The 18,221-nt window shown below is 41.4% G+C and overlaps 1 protein-coding gene across 5 annotated transcripts in view; it reads left to right on the forward strand.

The window, feature by feature from the left end:
- Nucleotides 1-18,221, forward strand: part of LOC123363099 (palmitoyltransferase ZDHHC11-like) — a 100,635-nt gene that overhangs the window by 50,172 nt on the left and 32,242 nt on the right. For all 5 annotated transcript variants that reach the window (XM_045003847.1, XM_045003850.1, XM_045003845.1 and 2 more), the window contains exons 3-8: nucleotides 1,073-1,251; nucleotides 2,515-2,616; nucleotides 6,289-6,413; nucleotides 7,861-8,016; nucleotides 14,990-15,111; nucleotides 16,837-16,895. In XM_045003847.1, coding sequence (XP_044859782.1) covers nucleotides 1,073-1,251; nucleotides 2,515-2,616; nucleotides 6,289-6,413; nucleotides 7,861-8,016; nucleotides 14,990-15,111; nucleotides 16,837-16,895 — 743 coding nt within the window. The remainder of the gene's footprint in view (nucleotides 1-1,072; nucleotides 1,252-2,514; nucleotides 2,617-6,288; nucleotides 6,414-7,860; nucleotides 8,017-14,989; nucleotides 15,112-16,836; nucleotides 16,896-18,221) is intronic.

Genomic DNA, 18,221 nt, shown 5'->3' on the forward strand with positions numbered 1-18,221 from the left:
GAAAGGGGTAACAGTAAGTTCCTGACTGCCAGTTTATGTCCCATGGTCCTTGCTTGTGGCTCTCAACCCATTCTCCTAAAGTCTCACATAATCAACTGGCTCCAGGAGCTGAGGTTTTAAGGAAAAAAACAAATATTACGAGATTAGTGATCAAACTGAAAGTTGGCAACCCTGGAGTGTGGGTAAAATATGATTCCTATCAGGGCAATGTACTGAAATCCTCTTGTTGTTTTCTCCCAAGAATTCCTCCGTGGCTTTTATCTTGGGAGGGGGTGAATTGAGTCTAAAAGGGTTTCAAGAGTAACTTGAATAGAACCTTATTAGTTTGTTCTTTAAGTCTACAGGACTTCTTCATGTTGAAGTCTGAAGGAATGCCTAATTATAAATATTAGGCAGTAATTACAGGCATCTGTCACAACTCATAGGTAAGGAATAGAAATGGTAAGAGGCAAAATTATACTGAATTGTGGGGAGGAGAATCTGAAGATGAGCTGTATTTGGCTATAGAATGGTTTCTCAAAAGAAGTAATGGTGGCCCCATTGCCTTGGGACTTACAAAAATAGCCTGGACAAAACACCCAAAAAATGTGCTGCCAAGAACAATCCTGTATTGTCAGGGGGATTGAACTAACTTAGTAGATAAACCTGGTGACTTCCATTTCTAACTCTTTTGATACTGTGGCATGCCACTTATTAGTTAAAACTGGTGTGTGTGTGTGTGGGGGGGAGGTAGTTGTCCCTTCTGTTAAGATAAAGTAAGACTGAAATGCATTTTATTCATTTGTAATATTGAAAATGTGTACAGGCAACTGGGAGGTGAGGGAGAGAAGGAACATAGGCCATGGAAGTTAGACCTACATTTCTTCCATTTTACAAGTCATAGTGCATTATCCTTCCTTTGTCTTACAAGCACTGAATAAGGGCAGCGGGGGTGGGGAAGAGGGACTCTTTAAAATGGCACAGGGGCGTGTGTTGGCCAAAAGCTATTGAAAGGGGTATATCCTTGTTCTTCATCTTTGTGTGTTTTCTTTATCCTAAACACTTATTTTCTCCTTAACTAACAATAATGCAGGTGATCGGCATCCTTTTTGCGCATCACTTAGTTGCTCACCTTGTTGCCATCACCATTGACCCAGCAGATCAAAATGTGCTGGCCAAGAAAAACTACAGCAGCCCCATGCCAGTCTTTGACAGAGGCAAGCACAAGCACGTCATTCAGAACCAGCACTGTTATCTCTGTGAAGTTGATGTGTAAGTTATGCAGTAAAAACATATAAAAAAGATCAGGATTGTTTTTCTTTAAATCCAGAGACGTTTTATATTTTTCTTTACTGTTATGAAGTCATTTTCCTGCTGGCCAGGTTAGAGAGAAACTGACCTGTTAGTAAGAAATTTGTGGCTTTGAATTAGCACCATCTATAGTTGAGGTTGCCTGGCAATTCCCTTATAAGATCCTATTTTCAATTGCTTTTAACTTTCACAGACTTCACCTTTCAGGCTGAAATTTTCCATACCAGGGGTTTGCTCCAGGGTGATTTTAATGTTTCAGCTAATATGATTCAGCTGTTTCTGAGAACAGGGGGAAATATATTGTGCTGTCCATGTTTATTAGGGGGAAAAAAATTTCAAAAACCTTTTTGCTGAGGGTCTGTCCTTTCAGAGCAGGGACTTGAAATTTGGCAGGAGGGTTGCCCTGGGATGTGCTTTTTGCCATCCCTGTGAAAATGAGCCCAAATCCAGCCAAGTTACATACTTGTGAATAATCTCTATTCGCAAACAGTTAGTGGAGACTTGTAAGAGTGTGACAGCTAAATTCCCAAAGAGTCTGTCTGCCCTGAGCATGTGCCATCCACTCACAGCTCCGACCTGTTCTAGATTGTACATCCTCACTGTGACCTTGTGCTCCGTCCAAGCTCTGCAGAGACTTAGGGCCTGGCTACATTAGAGAGTTTACAGTGGTGCAGCTGCACTGCTGTAAGCTCTCTAGTGTAGCCGCTGTAAACCGACCAGAGAAACTCTCCAGCCAACATAACGCTGTCCATACCGACGCTTAAATCGGTGTAACTTATGTTGCTCAGGGAAGGGGGCAGGGGAGGAAGATGATTTCTTCACCCCCCATGAGCGACATCAATTATGCCAACATAAGCCATAGTGTAGACATAGCCTTAGTGGGACTTTACCTGCAGTTGCTCTTCCCACCCGCCAAAGGATCCTGGGATATCAGACACAAACTGAGAGCAGGGAGACTGTCTCTCCTGTGCTCCTTGCTGGTGGCCCGGCCATATAGGAGTACAGCCAGAGGAATCCTGATTAGAATGCAGAGGGGTGAGGAATTGTGGGGGGATGGGAAGGGCTATGTGTCTTGGACTGCTTGTGATTTCTTTGTTTTTGGGGGGTAGTATAGAAACCTGTTATAAGACATCGGTCTGTCGGAGACTGCCCGTGTCTCCATAAGTGTGGCCTGTTTTGCTGACTAATTCTCATTCCATTTTATTTATATCTTTTTGTTTTTAGAGGGCCAAAAGCCAAACACTGTAGTGCCTGTAATAAGTGCATTGCGGACTTCGATCACCACTGTAAGTGGCTCAATAACTGTGTGGGAGGCAGAAATTACTGGTAAGCCAATATGAGCTAGCTTTGATCATATTGATTTGTCATGAAGAAATCAATGGGCGCTAAGCGTACTTCACAATGAACCAGATGATTTCCCCCGCCCCCTTTGAGGACATTTAACTGCTTGGTAGGGATTGGCTGATTTGGAGGGAACATTCCTATGTCAGCAGCCTTTTATTCAATGGTGGAAAAGTGAGGTCAAGTTAATGACTCCTCCCTGGGAAATCAGTTTTAAATATATCCCTTTCCTCCCACATATGGCCCAGAAACATCCAGTTTTTACTGTGTTTGCAGTTCGTTTCTAATAAGTCCACTGTACCAATCTATGTGCTAGCCAGGAAGTTCCTCGACCACTATATCGAGTCACAATAGTTATGGCAGATATATGTTCACTGACCAATCTGAGAGTTAATTCTTATCTTGCAAGACTTGATCTTTGAATTAAATAAGTATCCTTAGTTGGTATTGTTTGATCTGTACTAAGTGTATTGTTGCTGTTCTGTAATTAACAAAACTTGTGCTTTAAAAAAAATCTTTTGTTGTACTGTAGGCATTTCATTTTTATTCAAATTTGCAGCATCAGTCCAAAAAGAATACAGTAAATACATTAATTTCCTTTTTTCTTTTGTTGGATTTTATACTACATAGAACAGAGTGAATAAAAGAAATGCATATACACCTCTACCCTGATATAACGTGACCCAATATAACACGGGTTCGCATACAATGCGGTAAAGCTCTGAGATGCTGCTCTGAGCAGCCTGTTAAGGGTGCTGGGCCAGGGCTGAGGGGTTGGATAAGAGGCAAATGGTCTCGGGGGTGGTCAGGGGCTCCCCACCCCCCAGGGTCTAGGAGGCAGGAGCTGTGGGGGGGCAATTTATGGGGCCCCACAGTCCCAGAGTGGCCCAGGGGATTAACGGGGGGCCGGGAGCAGCCTGCTCCACTTCCCTCGCCCCAGCCGTGTCACTCAGGGGAGGAGGCATGGGGGAAGGGATTCCCCCCCCTGCACTCACCGGCAGCGGCGGCAGCAGAGAAGCCCGGCCCCAGCCCGCTCCACTCTGCCAGCTCCCAGCCGCGGAGCTCTGCTTCCCGCCGCAGGTGAGGGCGGGACCTTTCCCCAACCCCAACCCTCCGCCCCAAGTGACACGGCTGGGGCAAGGAAAGCGGAGTGGGCTGGGGCTGCATCTCTCTGCTTCCCGCCACCGGTGAGTGCGGCGGGTGTCCTTTCCCCAACCTCCCGCACTCACCAACGGTGAGAAGTGGAGCAGCCTGGCCTCAGCCCGCTCTACTCCACCAACTCCCAGCTGCAGCACTCTGCTTCCCGCCACCGGTGAGTGCAGCGGGCGTCTTTTTGCCAACCTCCCTGCACTTACCGGCAGCGGAAAGCGGAGCGCCGCAGATGGGAGCTGGCAACGTGGAGCGGGCTGGGGCCATGCAGTTGCTGCCAGTAAGTGCCTGTCGGGGGGTGGGGGGTGTGGATAGGGGTTGGAGCAGTCGGGGGACAGGGTGCCGGGGGGGTCGGGTAGGGGGTGGGATCCTGGGGGTGATTAGGGACAGGGGTCTCTGGAGCGGGTGGTCAGGGAACAGGAAACGTGGGGGGGCAAAGCAAGTTCGAAATAACGCAGTCTTACCTATAACATAGTGAGATTTTTTTGTCTCCCGAGAACCGTGTTATATCGGGGTAGAGGTGTAATATTATTATTACCTTCTTGTAAGGAAGGTAAAATAGACTGAAGCAAACCCAAGTGATATTTGTTTTACCAAATCCCTCTTGTTTTTGAATTCTGCATGCCAGTCTTCAGTTTGTAAAGTAGCCAACTATTGGTCATGAGGAAAGAAGCTTTAAAGTGAGAGCCTGCTACCTACTCTATGGATATATAAAGATATATGTGAGCACTTACAGAAAGAGTAGAACGAAATGTGAGCTGCTTCAGCCCCTGAATAGGGTTTATGGTGAAGATTGTGTAAATTCTTCTTCACATTTAAAATGCCACAAGCTGAATGGAAAAGAAAAATTTCACATTTAAAATGCCACAAGCTGAATTGTTTGAACAGAAGAGTAACAAAAGGAGTGTGAGTGGAAAATGACAAGAGTCTATATTTTTGTAGTGAAGCCAGAGTAACTCGAGTGGTTCTTTGTTTTGCCACACTTTAAAACAGACTCTAGAAAATGAGAAGTAGGTGAGGTTCTTTAGTCTATGTTAGAGAGATGAATGGGGGCTATGTTTAGAGGGATTTAATTTGATTGGTGGGTGGAACAATCTTTTGATCTTGTCCCATTACCCTGGCTAGGAGCAGATGGCTCTGGGGTATAAGCTTCCAATCCCATGGTGTAACAGGTATGTTGTAGGTGGCCTGGGAGTCATTGGGTGGAAAAAAGTCTTGTTGCCATTATAAAATACTCTGGGGTCATATACCCTGTTGAGACAGATTAGGGTTTATTGGGCAGCAGTGGATGGATAAGGGATTTGGAGTGTAGCTGTGCTCAAGTACCACAACCGTGTGTTGGAGTCAGAAGCTTATTCTTCTGGGTGATTCCAGTGCAAATGTGGATGATACTTCAGGAGTGATCTTAGATGGCATCCATGGGGCTCTCCCTAACGGGTTTTGGCACTCAATTTAAAGCTAGCTTGCTTTGGATTTGATCTCTGATTTGGAGGGGCTGGGGGTGGTAAATGTTCTCATTTTAGTTTGGCATCAGGGCTTACCCATTGCTCTCTCTGGTGCGGTGGAACCATTTTCTTTGCTTAACCACAAAGACAGGTGGCCCAGTAGGGTTTCAAAGCTCTTTAAGGGAGAATATTCAATGTCAGTGCATGTGGACTACTCTTCCAGTGGTCCGGTTAAACACGGATTTATTTGTCCTCTACTGTCAGTAGGGTTGTTCTAATACCCTCAGCTTTGCACCCTCCTCACAGGTCAACCTTTTCTTCAGGCAGCCTGTGATAGAGGTAATGGAAAGAGAAGAGCAGAAGGCTGAGTGGTGGTGACAGAAACCAACCTCCAAATCTGATTGATCATATCATAAATCACTTTTGAAGTTTTATGCAATGGCTGCAATGGAGACAAAAAGGAAATTTTCTTCTCTTCCATTACAGCCCCTGAAGTTACAATTGACAGCACTGGTGAACCTGGCTTCCCTTGTCACGGCACAACCCAGATTGTCTGTCTGTTTTCATCTATGGAAGTCCTATGTTGTTTGGTTCCTTCTTGGCTAATTTACAAATTTGCCTCTTCTATTCCATTGGCTTAAGTCATTTGAGAAACACAAGCTATCAGGTTTAAACATCTGGGGGCTGGAGGCAGGCTGTGTTTGGTGAGCAGCCAAAGATGCTGAAATTCATACCATTGAACCAACAGAGCCCAATTATTTGTTTGACCTTCAGTGGATGCCTAAGGCATATGGTTACATAGGCTTTTTCTTGATGCAGTGGCCTGTGGGGAGTGGAGGGAGTTAAGTGTTCATTTGTGTGTGGGTGTTTGGGGATGTGAATTAAGTATTTTAACTGAGAATGATGAAATTTCATACTTGTATTTTTTACTTGAAAGGTATTTTATAAATAAACAAATATTTATTCTTTTAAATCAGTGGAAGTTCATGAAAGCTTCATTTCTGTGAAGCTGCAAGACTGGTCATCCACTGAGTATAGTGTTTTGTTTCTCTTATGTACATAGGTTTTTCTTCAATGCTGTTGCCTCTGCAGTTCTTGGTGTCTTCCTCCTGATACTGGTGATCCTTTATGTCTTCATCCAGTACTTTGTGAATCCAGCAGAACTACGCACAGCACCTCAGTTTGAAAGTATTTTTCCACTGACTTAAAATATACTGTGTACTTTTTACGTAGTTTGTCTAATGATACTGCTCCCAGAGATCCAGTTATGTATTAACTTCATTGAAAGAAGATGTCAATAGGACTTCTTGGTCAGAAGGTTGTAGGTTGACACTAGTGCAGTGCTGGGAGGATGCTGTGTTGTTAAAGATGTCATTCTTTAGATGAGAAATTAAAATGAGTTTTTTTTTCTGCCTGTCTCTTCTGCTTTTCTTGGTGAAAGTTAAAGATTTCATATCTTTCCCCAAGATTAGGGAATATAACCCCCTGTGTACAGACCACTATATTCCTGACCTGGTAATAAAACAAGTCCCTGTATATGATGGACTTCTGGGTCCAACAGTGGCTGCTGTGTTTTGCCTGTCTAGCCAACTAATTTACTGTGTAAAGCATATGAATTTAAACTGTCTTCACATTCAACTAGAAGAGTTTTACTGCATACATATGACTTAGGAGTGCACACAGATATGTAGAAAGAGTATGTAAAGTTAAAGTGCTTTTAAATATCCTTAAATTACTCAGATATTCTACTGGCCCTAATCTAAATTTTGTTTCTAGCTGTATGAGAAATGCTCTTAAATACCTAATATCTAAAAAAGATATTTATATCAATTTTTCTGTCTTCCATAACACTGGAAATGGAGATTTAAACGCATGGCTATTTTAAATGATTTAGAGAGATGTATGATTTCTAGACTTCCAAAAATTAGTTGGGGAGATGGGGGAGAAGTATAGGTCAATCTGGCACTCATGCAAGAGAGGCTTTGCTGGAGCAAGATGTGTGTGATGCAAAGCTTCCCCATGTAACTCTTCTAGTTACACCATGATCCTGACCTGTAATACCTTCCTACCATTCCATTTCTGAGATTCTCTTTGAGCAGAAGGTAATTGTGCCATGGTTAGCCAGAGCTTTGTGAGGTGGATCTGGCTCAGACCACTAGATTTGTGACCTGAATCAATATGTGAATCCAGATCTCCAGAAATGCTGGGACAGTGCTTTAGGGTAAAATTTTCCAAAGCACCTCTAAGTACCATTTTTTCAAAAGTGATGAAGTACTTAGCCTCCTACGTCCCATTGACTGTCAATGAGACCTTAGGCTCCTAATTCACTTACTTGCTTTGGAAAATTTTACCCCCAGCCTGTTACACTCCTGCACTCTTCAGTTTTTGAGGACCCATGAGTAGTCCAAGTAAACAGAGCTAGGAAAGTCTATTTATCCTTCTGGTTCTGTTTTAGAATTTCTTTTTAGATCAAAACAAATAAGAGGTGAATAGTCTTGTGCAAAGACCAGTCAAAAAGCCCAGTTAAAAGAGAGTTACTTGAGCTGTAGGAGAGACTGTGGGTAGCTTGTTTTTTCCTATTTCCATTACCAGAAGGACGAAGTGTTTTATTTCCCCCTTTACTTTGCCTTGGTAGGAGTCATTGGAAACAACACGTGGTTGGCCTTTCTCCCAGTTGCTCCTGCGGAGACTACAGCAGCTGGAATCCTGGCTATAGCGGTGATCACTGTGCTCCTGGGAATGGCATCGCTCCTGCTGCTGGGACACTTGTTGATATTTCATCTTTACCTCTGTATGTAATATTTCTCTATAAGCAGGTGGGCAGTGATTGTTTCAGGAAAATCCTTCTCAGTCTGTTGCGATCAACGACTACAAAGGTTCCATCTTTTAACTTTCTTTTAAATATCTATAAACCCAGGTATGGAGAACTTCAGCCTCAGTGGCTGAAGCGCGTTAGTTATAAGCAACTGAGAACAGAGAGTTATAATTGAAAGTGTTAGGCAACTCTGTCCCCAATAATGCATTACATTTTGCATGCACAAATGCAGTTTGGCCAGGAAATTTACCAATGACAGAAAAAGACAAAGACTTGATTATTTGAATTAGCTTAATTACCAAAGAGTGAACATCACCCTGGGGAAGATTCTGCATACAAAATGCAATGTATACTCTTCCTATAAAGCGGAAAGAAATAGTTCTGCTTCCTTTTAAAGGGTTTACTTTTAAGAAGGTCTAAAGAGGGATCAAAGATGCACTTTATTTGGCAGTTTAAAATCAAGTTTGTATGCCTTTCCTAAAGATATGATAGTTCAATGAGAAGTTCTGGGCTTGATGCATGAATTATGGGATGAAATTCTATAGTTTGTGACTAGATAATCATAATCCCTGCTGGCCTTAAAAATCTATTAATCTACAAATACATACTTTTCATGTGGTTAACTATCTTTCAGTATCTTCTTTTGGTCAATATTGGACCAATATTTGTAATCTTGTGTCCCTTCAACTTTTTGGTTTTCCAAAGAAAAGAACTTGATTCTTATTTGCATGTTGTTTGACATGCAGACATTCAGAAGTGCTGGAAGACTATTTTCTTTAGTATTTGTTTATTTTATTTTTAATTTTCCACTGCTTTGGTGGATATACATAACAGTTCATTAACAATAAAATGCAAATGCATCCAATGTATGTTTTTAGGTACAGTGAAGTTGAAAGTTTCTCTGTGCCACTTGAGTGGGGGAGAACATCTAGAGTATATTGAGTGTCAGTGCATCACTTAAAGCATCTTCTTGCAATTACAAACTAAATATATTTTAAGTAGCATTTAAAATATTCATATTTTTTTCCCCAAATTTGTTTCCCTAACCGGTTTTCAAAATAATATGAAGTACATGTAATTTCAAAGCTTCTGAATGGAACCTTCACTCTTTCCACCCCTCTCTTGATCATCACCTCTTCCTGCCTCACTTCCACAAATGCACTTCAGTTGAAGTGATATCAGATGTAATGGCGTTTTGAACTTGATCATATAGCCAATTGACCTTGCCAGTTGTGCTTTCTGTTTGTGCAAGAATGTGGGGTGAGAAGAACCAGCTTTTTTCAAATATCTGAGATGGAAAAGCATTCTAGATATTGGCATGTCAAGAAGTGTGCTAAGCATTGAAAGGTTCTCTTGTACAGCGTGCTTTGCAAAACTGCATTCCATACTTTAATTGTACTGTTTTTTCTCTGTGTAGATATTTTGACCTAAGCTTTTAAAAAAAAAAATTGGGGGCTTTTGAGTGTTTTTCGTTTTTCAAGAAGGAAACTGATTAATTACCAGTGACGTGGGTGCATCTTTATTGAAATCCACAGCATTCTATGCTTTTTCGAGTGACTCTCTTACCTTCTTACTGTATTTGATCAGATTAAAGGTTCCAGAGTACTTCACCGGTAGCCTAGCTTTCTTCATGTTTTTCTTTTTAAAGTCCAGAGTATGGGGTAGTACTAAAATAATTATTACCAAGATATTTGACCTTTTTAAATGTGCTTCTTGATAATGTTTTGCCATAGTCCCATGACTACTCAAGAAATCAGACTTTGACTTTTTATAATATTTTTTTAATCATCCTTTGATTGCTTTGGCAAAACATGATACATTTAAAAATTATCCATACCTGTTGAAATAGATATTCACATACCTCTTGAAAATTAACTCTTTGGGCTGTGTAGGTAGGTTGGAAGATATAATTAAATATCCATGATATTTACAACATTGCAAATATTTTTTGAACTTAATAGCCACAAAACTTCTATTCCCAGAAAACTTTTAATTTAGTAAAGGTGGTAAATAGAGATTCATTTATTTATTTACTTATTTTAATATAAAATTTTTAGAACATCTGAATTCCAAACAAACATTTGAAAATTAGGAAATGTATAGTATGTTTCCACAATCACCCTTTGAAATCACTTGCTGTAAATGCAAACATAATGCTATGCTTCATTTTTTTCATGTCAGTTCTCCTTTGTAGAAGAGATGGAAGTGACTTATTGTGTCATCAAATAGAACTCTCCGGCAGTACAGGATTTGTCACTGTAGTTTATGATCTAATTGTAAATGTCTGTCTATGCATAAAAGTTGCTATGACGCTGAAAACTATGCATGGTTCTTGATGGAAAGTTATCATTTTCGTGAAGAATTTCTGAAGCACTTGGAATGTTTTTCCCTACCGTGCACACAGTATTCAGTTAACCTCCCAGCAAAGTTTTTAATAGAACCTGGTTTGCTAACTCTCCTTAAGGATTAGTAAATGCAACACATTTGGAATTCATAGGCTAATGTTGTTGTTGTTGTTGTTTTTATTTGTTTAAATGAAATGGCAAATAAGTTAAAACTTTTTGCAAAATGAAATACTAGTAATGTTTGGAGGTTTCAGATCTTAAATGGCCAGCGTATAGTCCATCTCTAACTTTAGAATACATGATTCTTCTCTGGCAGGACATCAAACATACAAAAATCAAGTGGAAAGACACTTTTTGATGGATGTTAGAGGGCAAATGGTATAAAATTTAGCTTTATGAAAAAGTCTTAACACCTTAACTATGGAATTGCTACTGAGATACATAATTCCACTCTAATGTTTTGAAGCACTGAGGTATGTGCACTTTATTGTTGCAATGCACCCAAAAAGAATAAACTAGTATATGTAAAAGGCTTTGACAAAGAAAAAAACAGTTATATTTTAGTGCAACTTAATATTACACTGTTGTATATTTGCATTTATAGCTACTTTTCTCAGCCAGGCTATGATTAGAGAGAAGTTTGCTGATTCTTGGTCAATCAATGCAGATGTTTGGGAATAGTACCTCCCAGCCAGCAGGTGGAGGCAATACAAGGAACACTTTTGGTGGTGTCATCCCTCTATATGAGGGGCTTGCTTGTTCACCACAGGTCTAGTTCTCTCTCAGGCAGGTAGAGAAAGCTACACAGTGCCCTGAAAAAAGAGAAGTGGGCCTGGAGTCACTCATGGGAGAGGACTCCTGTAGCTGGCTGGTTACCCCTGGCAGGGTATTGGTAGGTTTATGGCTCTAACTCCTGCTTTTGTGGGCAGCATGCTTCCAAGCCAGGGAGCCCCTCCTGAGTCACCTGAACCTCATGCCCCCCAGAGAGGCTCTTTTCCTTGCTGCAGGGCAGCCTCTTCTGTGCTTTCAAACATCCCAGAACTGGCCACACATTTAAACTCTGCCACAGCTCCTCTTTCTCTGCTCCCAGAGTTAGGGGACAAATCTGGGGCTGCTTCTTCCCCCCGCACACGTCCCTCCTCCCGGGACCCCCGCATGGAGCCAGGGAGAGCTGCAGTGTACTCATGGCTTGGACTCGAGGGCAGCTGTGTTGGCTGTGAGGTGCGCAAAGAAAACAACAGAGTGAGAACAGGGAACGGTGAAAACGGCCTCAGGAATTCCGCAAGTGCAGGAAAAAGGAAAATACTCTGGCTTAAAAAAACCCAAACACCTGCCAGAATTACCCAGTAATCTCCTATCAAGCTCCTGCAGATCTTTGCAAGCACTTCCAGTTCATCCGTGAGTCAGGCACAGGGATTGTCCGGGGATGGGAACTACCAAACAGGCTAACCAAGTCAGTTGTACTTGTTTTCCAGAATGAATGCAAAGGTACTTGCTGAAAATCCTTGTGTAGAAATGTCCATTGTAAGGATAATGAGGTCACCCAGACCTGACACAAAGAGAACCTTGGCGCAGGGGGAAAAAAAGGGGGTTCATGATGTCTGGTCCCATGCTCCAGGTGCCCATGCAGTGGGGCCTGCAATCGCGCATACCTCTGGTAGCGGCAAGGAGAAGCAGCACTAGCTGACCCACTACCCATTCAGGTTTGGCCCCACCAAACCTTGGCCCCACAAACCTTGTCGTGAAAAGAGGGAAAAGGGACCAAAATTGTGTGAATGGTGTTGTGCATGGGGGTGTGGGCCACAATGCCACTCAATTCTGGCCTCACAGCCTCTCTGTCGTGATGGAGGAGGCATGGTCATAGTGGGCAGTGGGGCAGCCAGTGTTGCTCCTCCTCATCAGGACTCCTGCCCATCCTCGCCCCACTTCCAACAGCCTGCATCCTCTCTCAAGGTGGGAAGGAACACTGCAGTTGGGTGGGCTGGGCTAGAAGACCAGGGTTGATGATGGTGCAGACCAGGCAGGCAAGGTGCTGGGGCCATCAGGTGCAGTGGGGATGGCTCCACAGGGTTTGACAGTGTGTACACAGGGAAAAATTTTGAGTGGTGCCTCTGTGCCTATGTACACAGCCTATTTCTCTAGAGCAGTGCCTCAGCCTGCACAGAAACTGCTATGGGAAATGGTGAAAAAACTTGTTTAAAAAGGTATCAGGATTTTTTCCGTCTTGTCTTCAGGCTGCTTGGCCTGTTGTTGCTGTTGATTAGGAACGGGGGTGTCATAGGTTTGTTCCCCACTTTGAACTTTAGCGTCCCCAATATGGGGACCTGCATGGACTCCTCTAAACTTAAATCCTAGTTTAGATCTGGTTCTTGCTGCCACCAGCCAGGTTTTTAGTGTCTGGCACACTCCCTGTTCCCCCAAACCTTCCCTGGGGAACACAGATCCAACTCCTTGACTCTTAACACAAAGAGGGATTTCCTATCCCCCTTCCTTTCCCCTTCCCCTAGTCCTTGGGAAAGATACCTTGATTCAAACTTATTGAATCAAACAAAGAGGGATTCACTTTTCCCCCCCTCCCCTTCCCCTGAAAATCCAAACAAGGGAAGGAATCAATCAAGTTCTAAAAAGAAGAGATTTTATTAAAAGGAAGAAAGAAAGTACACTATCTCTGTAACACCAAGATGGAAAATATATTACAGGGTTTAACTTATAAACCTGGAGAGACTTTTCCCCTCCCTCCTCCTCAGAATAATCAAAGTAACAGCAAACAGAAATAAAGATATTTTTCCAGCAAACACACAATTGCAAATGTAGAAAGTAATTTTAAGACTAAACCGCCTTTCTAATACTCACTATACTGAATAGAAGAAAATACTTCAGGAAAACTTGGAGAACTTGAAGATATGTCTGGCCTCTCTTAGATCCAAAAAGAGAACGGCTACCCAAACAAAAAACACAGACAAAGCCTTCCCTCCACAGAGATTTGAAATTATCTTGTCCCTTGATTGGTCCTCTGGTCAGGTGTTCATCAGGTTACTGCTTGTTAACCCTTTACAGGTAAAAGAGACCTTAACCCTTAAATATCTGTTTATGACGGGGAGAAAGGAATTTGTGGCTTGGTTTTCTTCCAAATCTGCTAGAACTACTGGTACAGCAAGCAGATCTAAAAAGTTAAATCACTTGTTTTTCCTTAAATGTATTCATTTCAAAATGTATTGATTCAGAGACAATGGATGAGAAAAAGCAATCAGATTCCTGCTCCATTACATTTTCCTTGTTCTTGGGGAAATGTACCAGTATCTGGTTACTGTGTGAGACTGGATGGTAGAAATTGACAAAAGAAAGTTTTATTGAAATGTAAAACCACATGAATCTCATCTGGTTTCATGTTTCATCACCATCTTGAAATACCAATCATATATGCAGACAGAGTTGCTAAGATTAACAATCAATTGGGGTAAATTTTTTAGCTTGTATCAAAATTGTACAGACTTTTGGCCTGTTTTCAGTGTTGAAAGTTGGCCATTTTGAGTGCATTTTATTTAAGAACACAAGAATGGCCATGCTGGGTCAGAGCAATGGTCTATTTAGCCCAGCGTCCTATCTTCCAATAGGGGCCAATGTCAGATGCTTCAGAGGAAATGAACAGATCAGGGTAATTGAGTGAGTCATCCCCTGTCATCCCAGGAACTGGCAGTAAGAGGCTTAGGGACACCCAGAGCATGAAGTATCATCCCTGACTATCTTGGCTGATAGCCAGTGATTAATCTTTCCTCCATCAACTTATCTAATTCTTCTTTAACCCAGTTATACTTTTGGTCTTCACAACATCCCCTGGCAATGAGTTCCACAGATTGACCATGCTTTGTGTGGAGAAGTACTCAGTGATATTGGGTTCTTTCTAACAGGAAATTCCAAAGTGAAACTTCAAAGTTTCCATCAGCATGGATTGAAATTGAAGAGAACTTTCACACAGAGACACAGCCAGAATGAAATAGCTCAGTTTGAACAGCTCTACTTGCTATTCAAAGCTTAGATGGAAGTTTCTTAACTCTATCTTCCCCTCTTTGAAAGAAATATTAGGTGTTCACAATCTTTTCAGGACTTCCTGTGCTCTGAACATGGTATAGTGCAGCCTCTTGAAAACTTGTCTGTCATTCTGCCAGTAACAACTGGTTGCAGCTGCATCACGCTGTACAACATTTCAGGGACACTTTTCCACTTATACATCATTATAAGTGTGTTGATTTACAGTTTCTAATGCCAAATCCCACATGATGATGATCGATGAAGCTGAAGTTCATTACAACAGAATATCCATAAGGAAATACAATTCTACCAAGTACTACGATGACTAGATGCTATTGATGATAGAGATGAAACAAAATGGCCACTTCACGTCCTTTCAAGTGTGCTAAATATAAATGCAGAAACAAAGAAATACACATTGTGGGTCCTTGATTCAGATGGCGTAGGAAGGTTGGATAGTCTCCTATTTAAAATGTGGTGCTGTGGGGTTTTTTGTGTGTGTGCGCTGTAAATTGCATAGCTACATGGGATAAGTTTAAATTAAATTGTAGTTTTATATTCTTTGTTGTAAACAGTGGGCAAGAAGCTGAGTACTTTTGAGTATATGACAGAGCAGCGACACACGCAGAATACCAGGGACCTAGAAAGTGATGTGGAAATCACAGAAAATACATCTGTCAGAATGGATCCCCTACAGGTAGGACCTTGTTTCCCCCTCTTGCATCCAGAAATCCATCTTCTTTCTGGTGCCTGTGAGTTCTGCAAAGTTAGCGTTGGAAATTGATATGGTGGGCCAGAAATCTAGGGATTCCATCACCTGAGAAGGAAGGATTCTTTGATAGCTAACAGATGAGCTCAGGAAAAGTTTACACCAAGTCAGCTAAAATGCTGATAAGGGATTTTTTTCCCAACAAATTGTCTTACTATAGGTAGCTTGGGAAATGCTTGGTAAGTGCTATCTCATGATGAAGGATGGACCTTAAACCAAAAAACCCCCTGCAAAAATCAGTTTGCATCCAGCATGGGTTTAAATTAAAAAAACAAGCTGATGGTGTACCCGACTGTTGCCTGCACCACCCATTTATATGGATGTGCATTCTGGGCATGTTGGGTTTGTTTCAGTATGTCCACCTGACAAGTTCCACCAGCTAAGTGGCAGTGCAAAATCACCAATGTTGAGGTGCCGAAGCACAGAAAGACCATAAACACTGAGGTCATATGATTAGAGTTCAGCTTTGTGTCCACATTTAAAAATTGTTACTAGTTAGCAGCTGAAGGGCTACAGAATGCCAACATTCTGAGCTGAAGCTAGGGAAGCAAACAAGGCAAACATTATAAAAGAGTTGAGGACTGTCTGCAGTTTAACCTAAAACTCTGTCTCATCGGTATTGCCACCTCCTAGCATTTAGAAGTCTTGATTCATGCCCCCCAAAATGTATGAGATTGGCTTAAAAATTCTGAGCATTCCGTTTTGTTTTTAAGGTGGAGTTCTTTTTATTTGCCTTCCAGTTTTTGAGCTCTTCAGGTTTATGTTTTCAAGCTTTCCTTCCCAATCATGAGGGCTATAAATTTACTACCTTTTTTTTTTCCTTAAATGAAAGCTGACTTGTTCAATCACTTGAGTCTAAGAGGTGGAGGTTTAAGAAAAGCACCAAATATCATGACTTCTGATTAAAATCATAAATGGCAACACTGTAACAACAACACCAGAAGACAAAAATCTTGCAGCTGACTGTGAATCATCTAATAATGTATTCATGTGGGAATGAGTGCCTCTTCTCTTGGTCTTAAAAATGGCAAATGCTATTGTCCATCATAATAACTTCTTTCTTTAATAGTCATCTTTATATTCAAAGAGTTACTAGATGTCGTGTGTTCTGACTTTCAGGTACAAATATTGTTTTGAACATTTGATCCTATCAACATGTAAAACGAAACCTCAACATCTACACTCTTAAGAAGAATGCATAACTTACTGTAAAAATGTTGCCACCCATTCCTCCTGCTTTTCTCTAATCTTCCCATTTCTTGTTTTCTTCTGTGTAATGTGGTTTCTGACCTCTAGATTGTAAGCCTTTTGCGGCACAGAGTGCGTGCATGTGTGTGTGCGTGTGCGTGTGAGAGATACCTAGCATATTGTTGAGTGCTGGATAAATAAGATCAATTATTTGTATTAAAACAGGAGAGTTTGCCCACCCACAGAATGAGGCTTATTCAGTAACAAGTAAAGAGTTTGTTTATTTGTTTAATAGATTAGTATACCATTTTAAAAATGTATTTTAATAGCATTATACAAATATTTGTTTTGCCTCATTTGCTCAAAGCAATATAAAACTTCCCAAAACTATTGTCTAGAGACTGTCTAGAGCTACAAAATTCTAACACGTGGTGGGGGTTTTGTTTGTTTTTTGGATTTTTTTAGGATTTGTCTTTAGCAAGTCAACAAAAGGCGTGTGAGGTTTCAGTTTCATCTCGATCTGGGTGAGTTAAATATAAAAATTAATAGAATGTATCCATGTTTAAAGCCTCCCTTAGCTGTGCATAACTACAGTGAATAACTTTTGTCTGAAGATTTAAAAATTGGTGTTCGATTCAAATCAACACTGTGATGTCTGGGACAGGGATCATGTGTGGTGTAATACCATGCTCATTATTAGTATTTAGCAATAATGACTTTGTATCATATAAAGACAAATCGTGGTGGTAGCAGCTTCACAGTAAAGGTAATATTGTGATTTGTAGGAAATTCGGGGGTAAAATCCCTCTTTTAAATACCTTAAAGATTAGATTGCTTCACCGAATTTAGCATATTAATTTCTTAGAGGACAATTGAATTTTCTATGACGTTTTCAGACAATCATCTTGCAAAATTTGAAAAGGAAGCATTGAAAAGTGGCCCCTGTATAAGATTTGGTCCTGGGAGCCTAACACTTTTGTCTCTTCAGAGCTAACAGACTAGAGTCCATACCAACTCCAGACTTTACACACACCTTTGGTAACATCTCAAGCATGGCTGCATTTAAAAAAAAACTAAAGTATTCCTTTTTTCTCATAATTTACTTCTCCACAATGGTAACTTAGTGGAAATGGTGGTCTCCATTCTTGGAACGCTGTCAGCCTGCTTTCCTGGCTGCAGCTGTGCTCAGCACAAACAGCCTGCTAGGACAGGCTGATCAGAAGGCAGGCAATGAGAGAGGGACTTCTGAGGCAGAAGAGATAGGAGAAGGGTAGCTGTCCAGGATGATAAGCCTAGTAGAGTGCACTCCTCCATAAAGCTCTGTGCGGGAGGGCTTAAAATCTGTCTTCCTTTCCCTTTCTCTCCCAAATGAGAAACCAATTTGTTGTCCTAGCACTCAACATGATTGACATCTTCATGCTCTCTGCACTCTGCTGTTGGCTTTATCTCCCCGTCCTTGCACCATATAGTGAAATCTTGGTTCTATTGAAATCCATATCAAAACTCCCATTGACTTCACTGGGGCCAGGATTTCAACCCAAGTCTCCTCTCTCCTGCCTGACCTCTCTGATATAATCCAGCTCCCCATTAGTGGTTCCCAGTTTAAAGGAGGAATTTGGTACAAGCAGTGAGGAGGCAGATCACACTGGGAGCACAGGTTAGAGTAAATGACTTCTTGCAATAGAGGCAGCAAGTTGAGACTGGCTTCTTCCATGATTCCTGATTTATCTTGCTTGCCTGAAGATAGAAACCTTCCATCTTTTTATTAAGGCAACTGTACAATAAAACATGTACATGCTACATTGTACATATTCAGGATCAGGTTAATATTCAAACAACCTGGCTGAAGA

The sequence above is a fragment of the Mauremys mutica genome, chromosome 2 (assembly GCF_020497125.1).
Source record: "Mauremys mutica isolate MM-2020 ecotype Southern chromosome 2, ASM2049712v1, whole genome shotgun sequence".
Classification (NCBI taxonomy): domain Eukaryota; kingdom Metazoa; phylum Chordata; order Testudines; family Geoemydidae; genus Mauremys; species Mauremys mutica.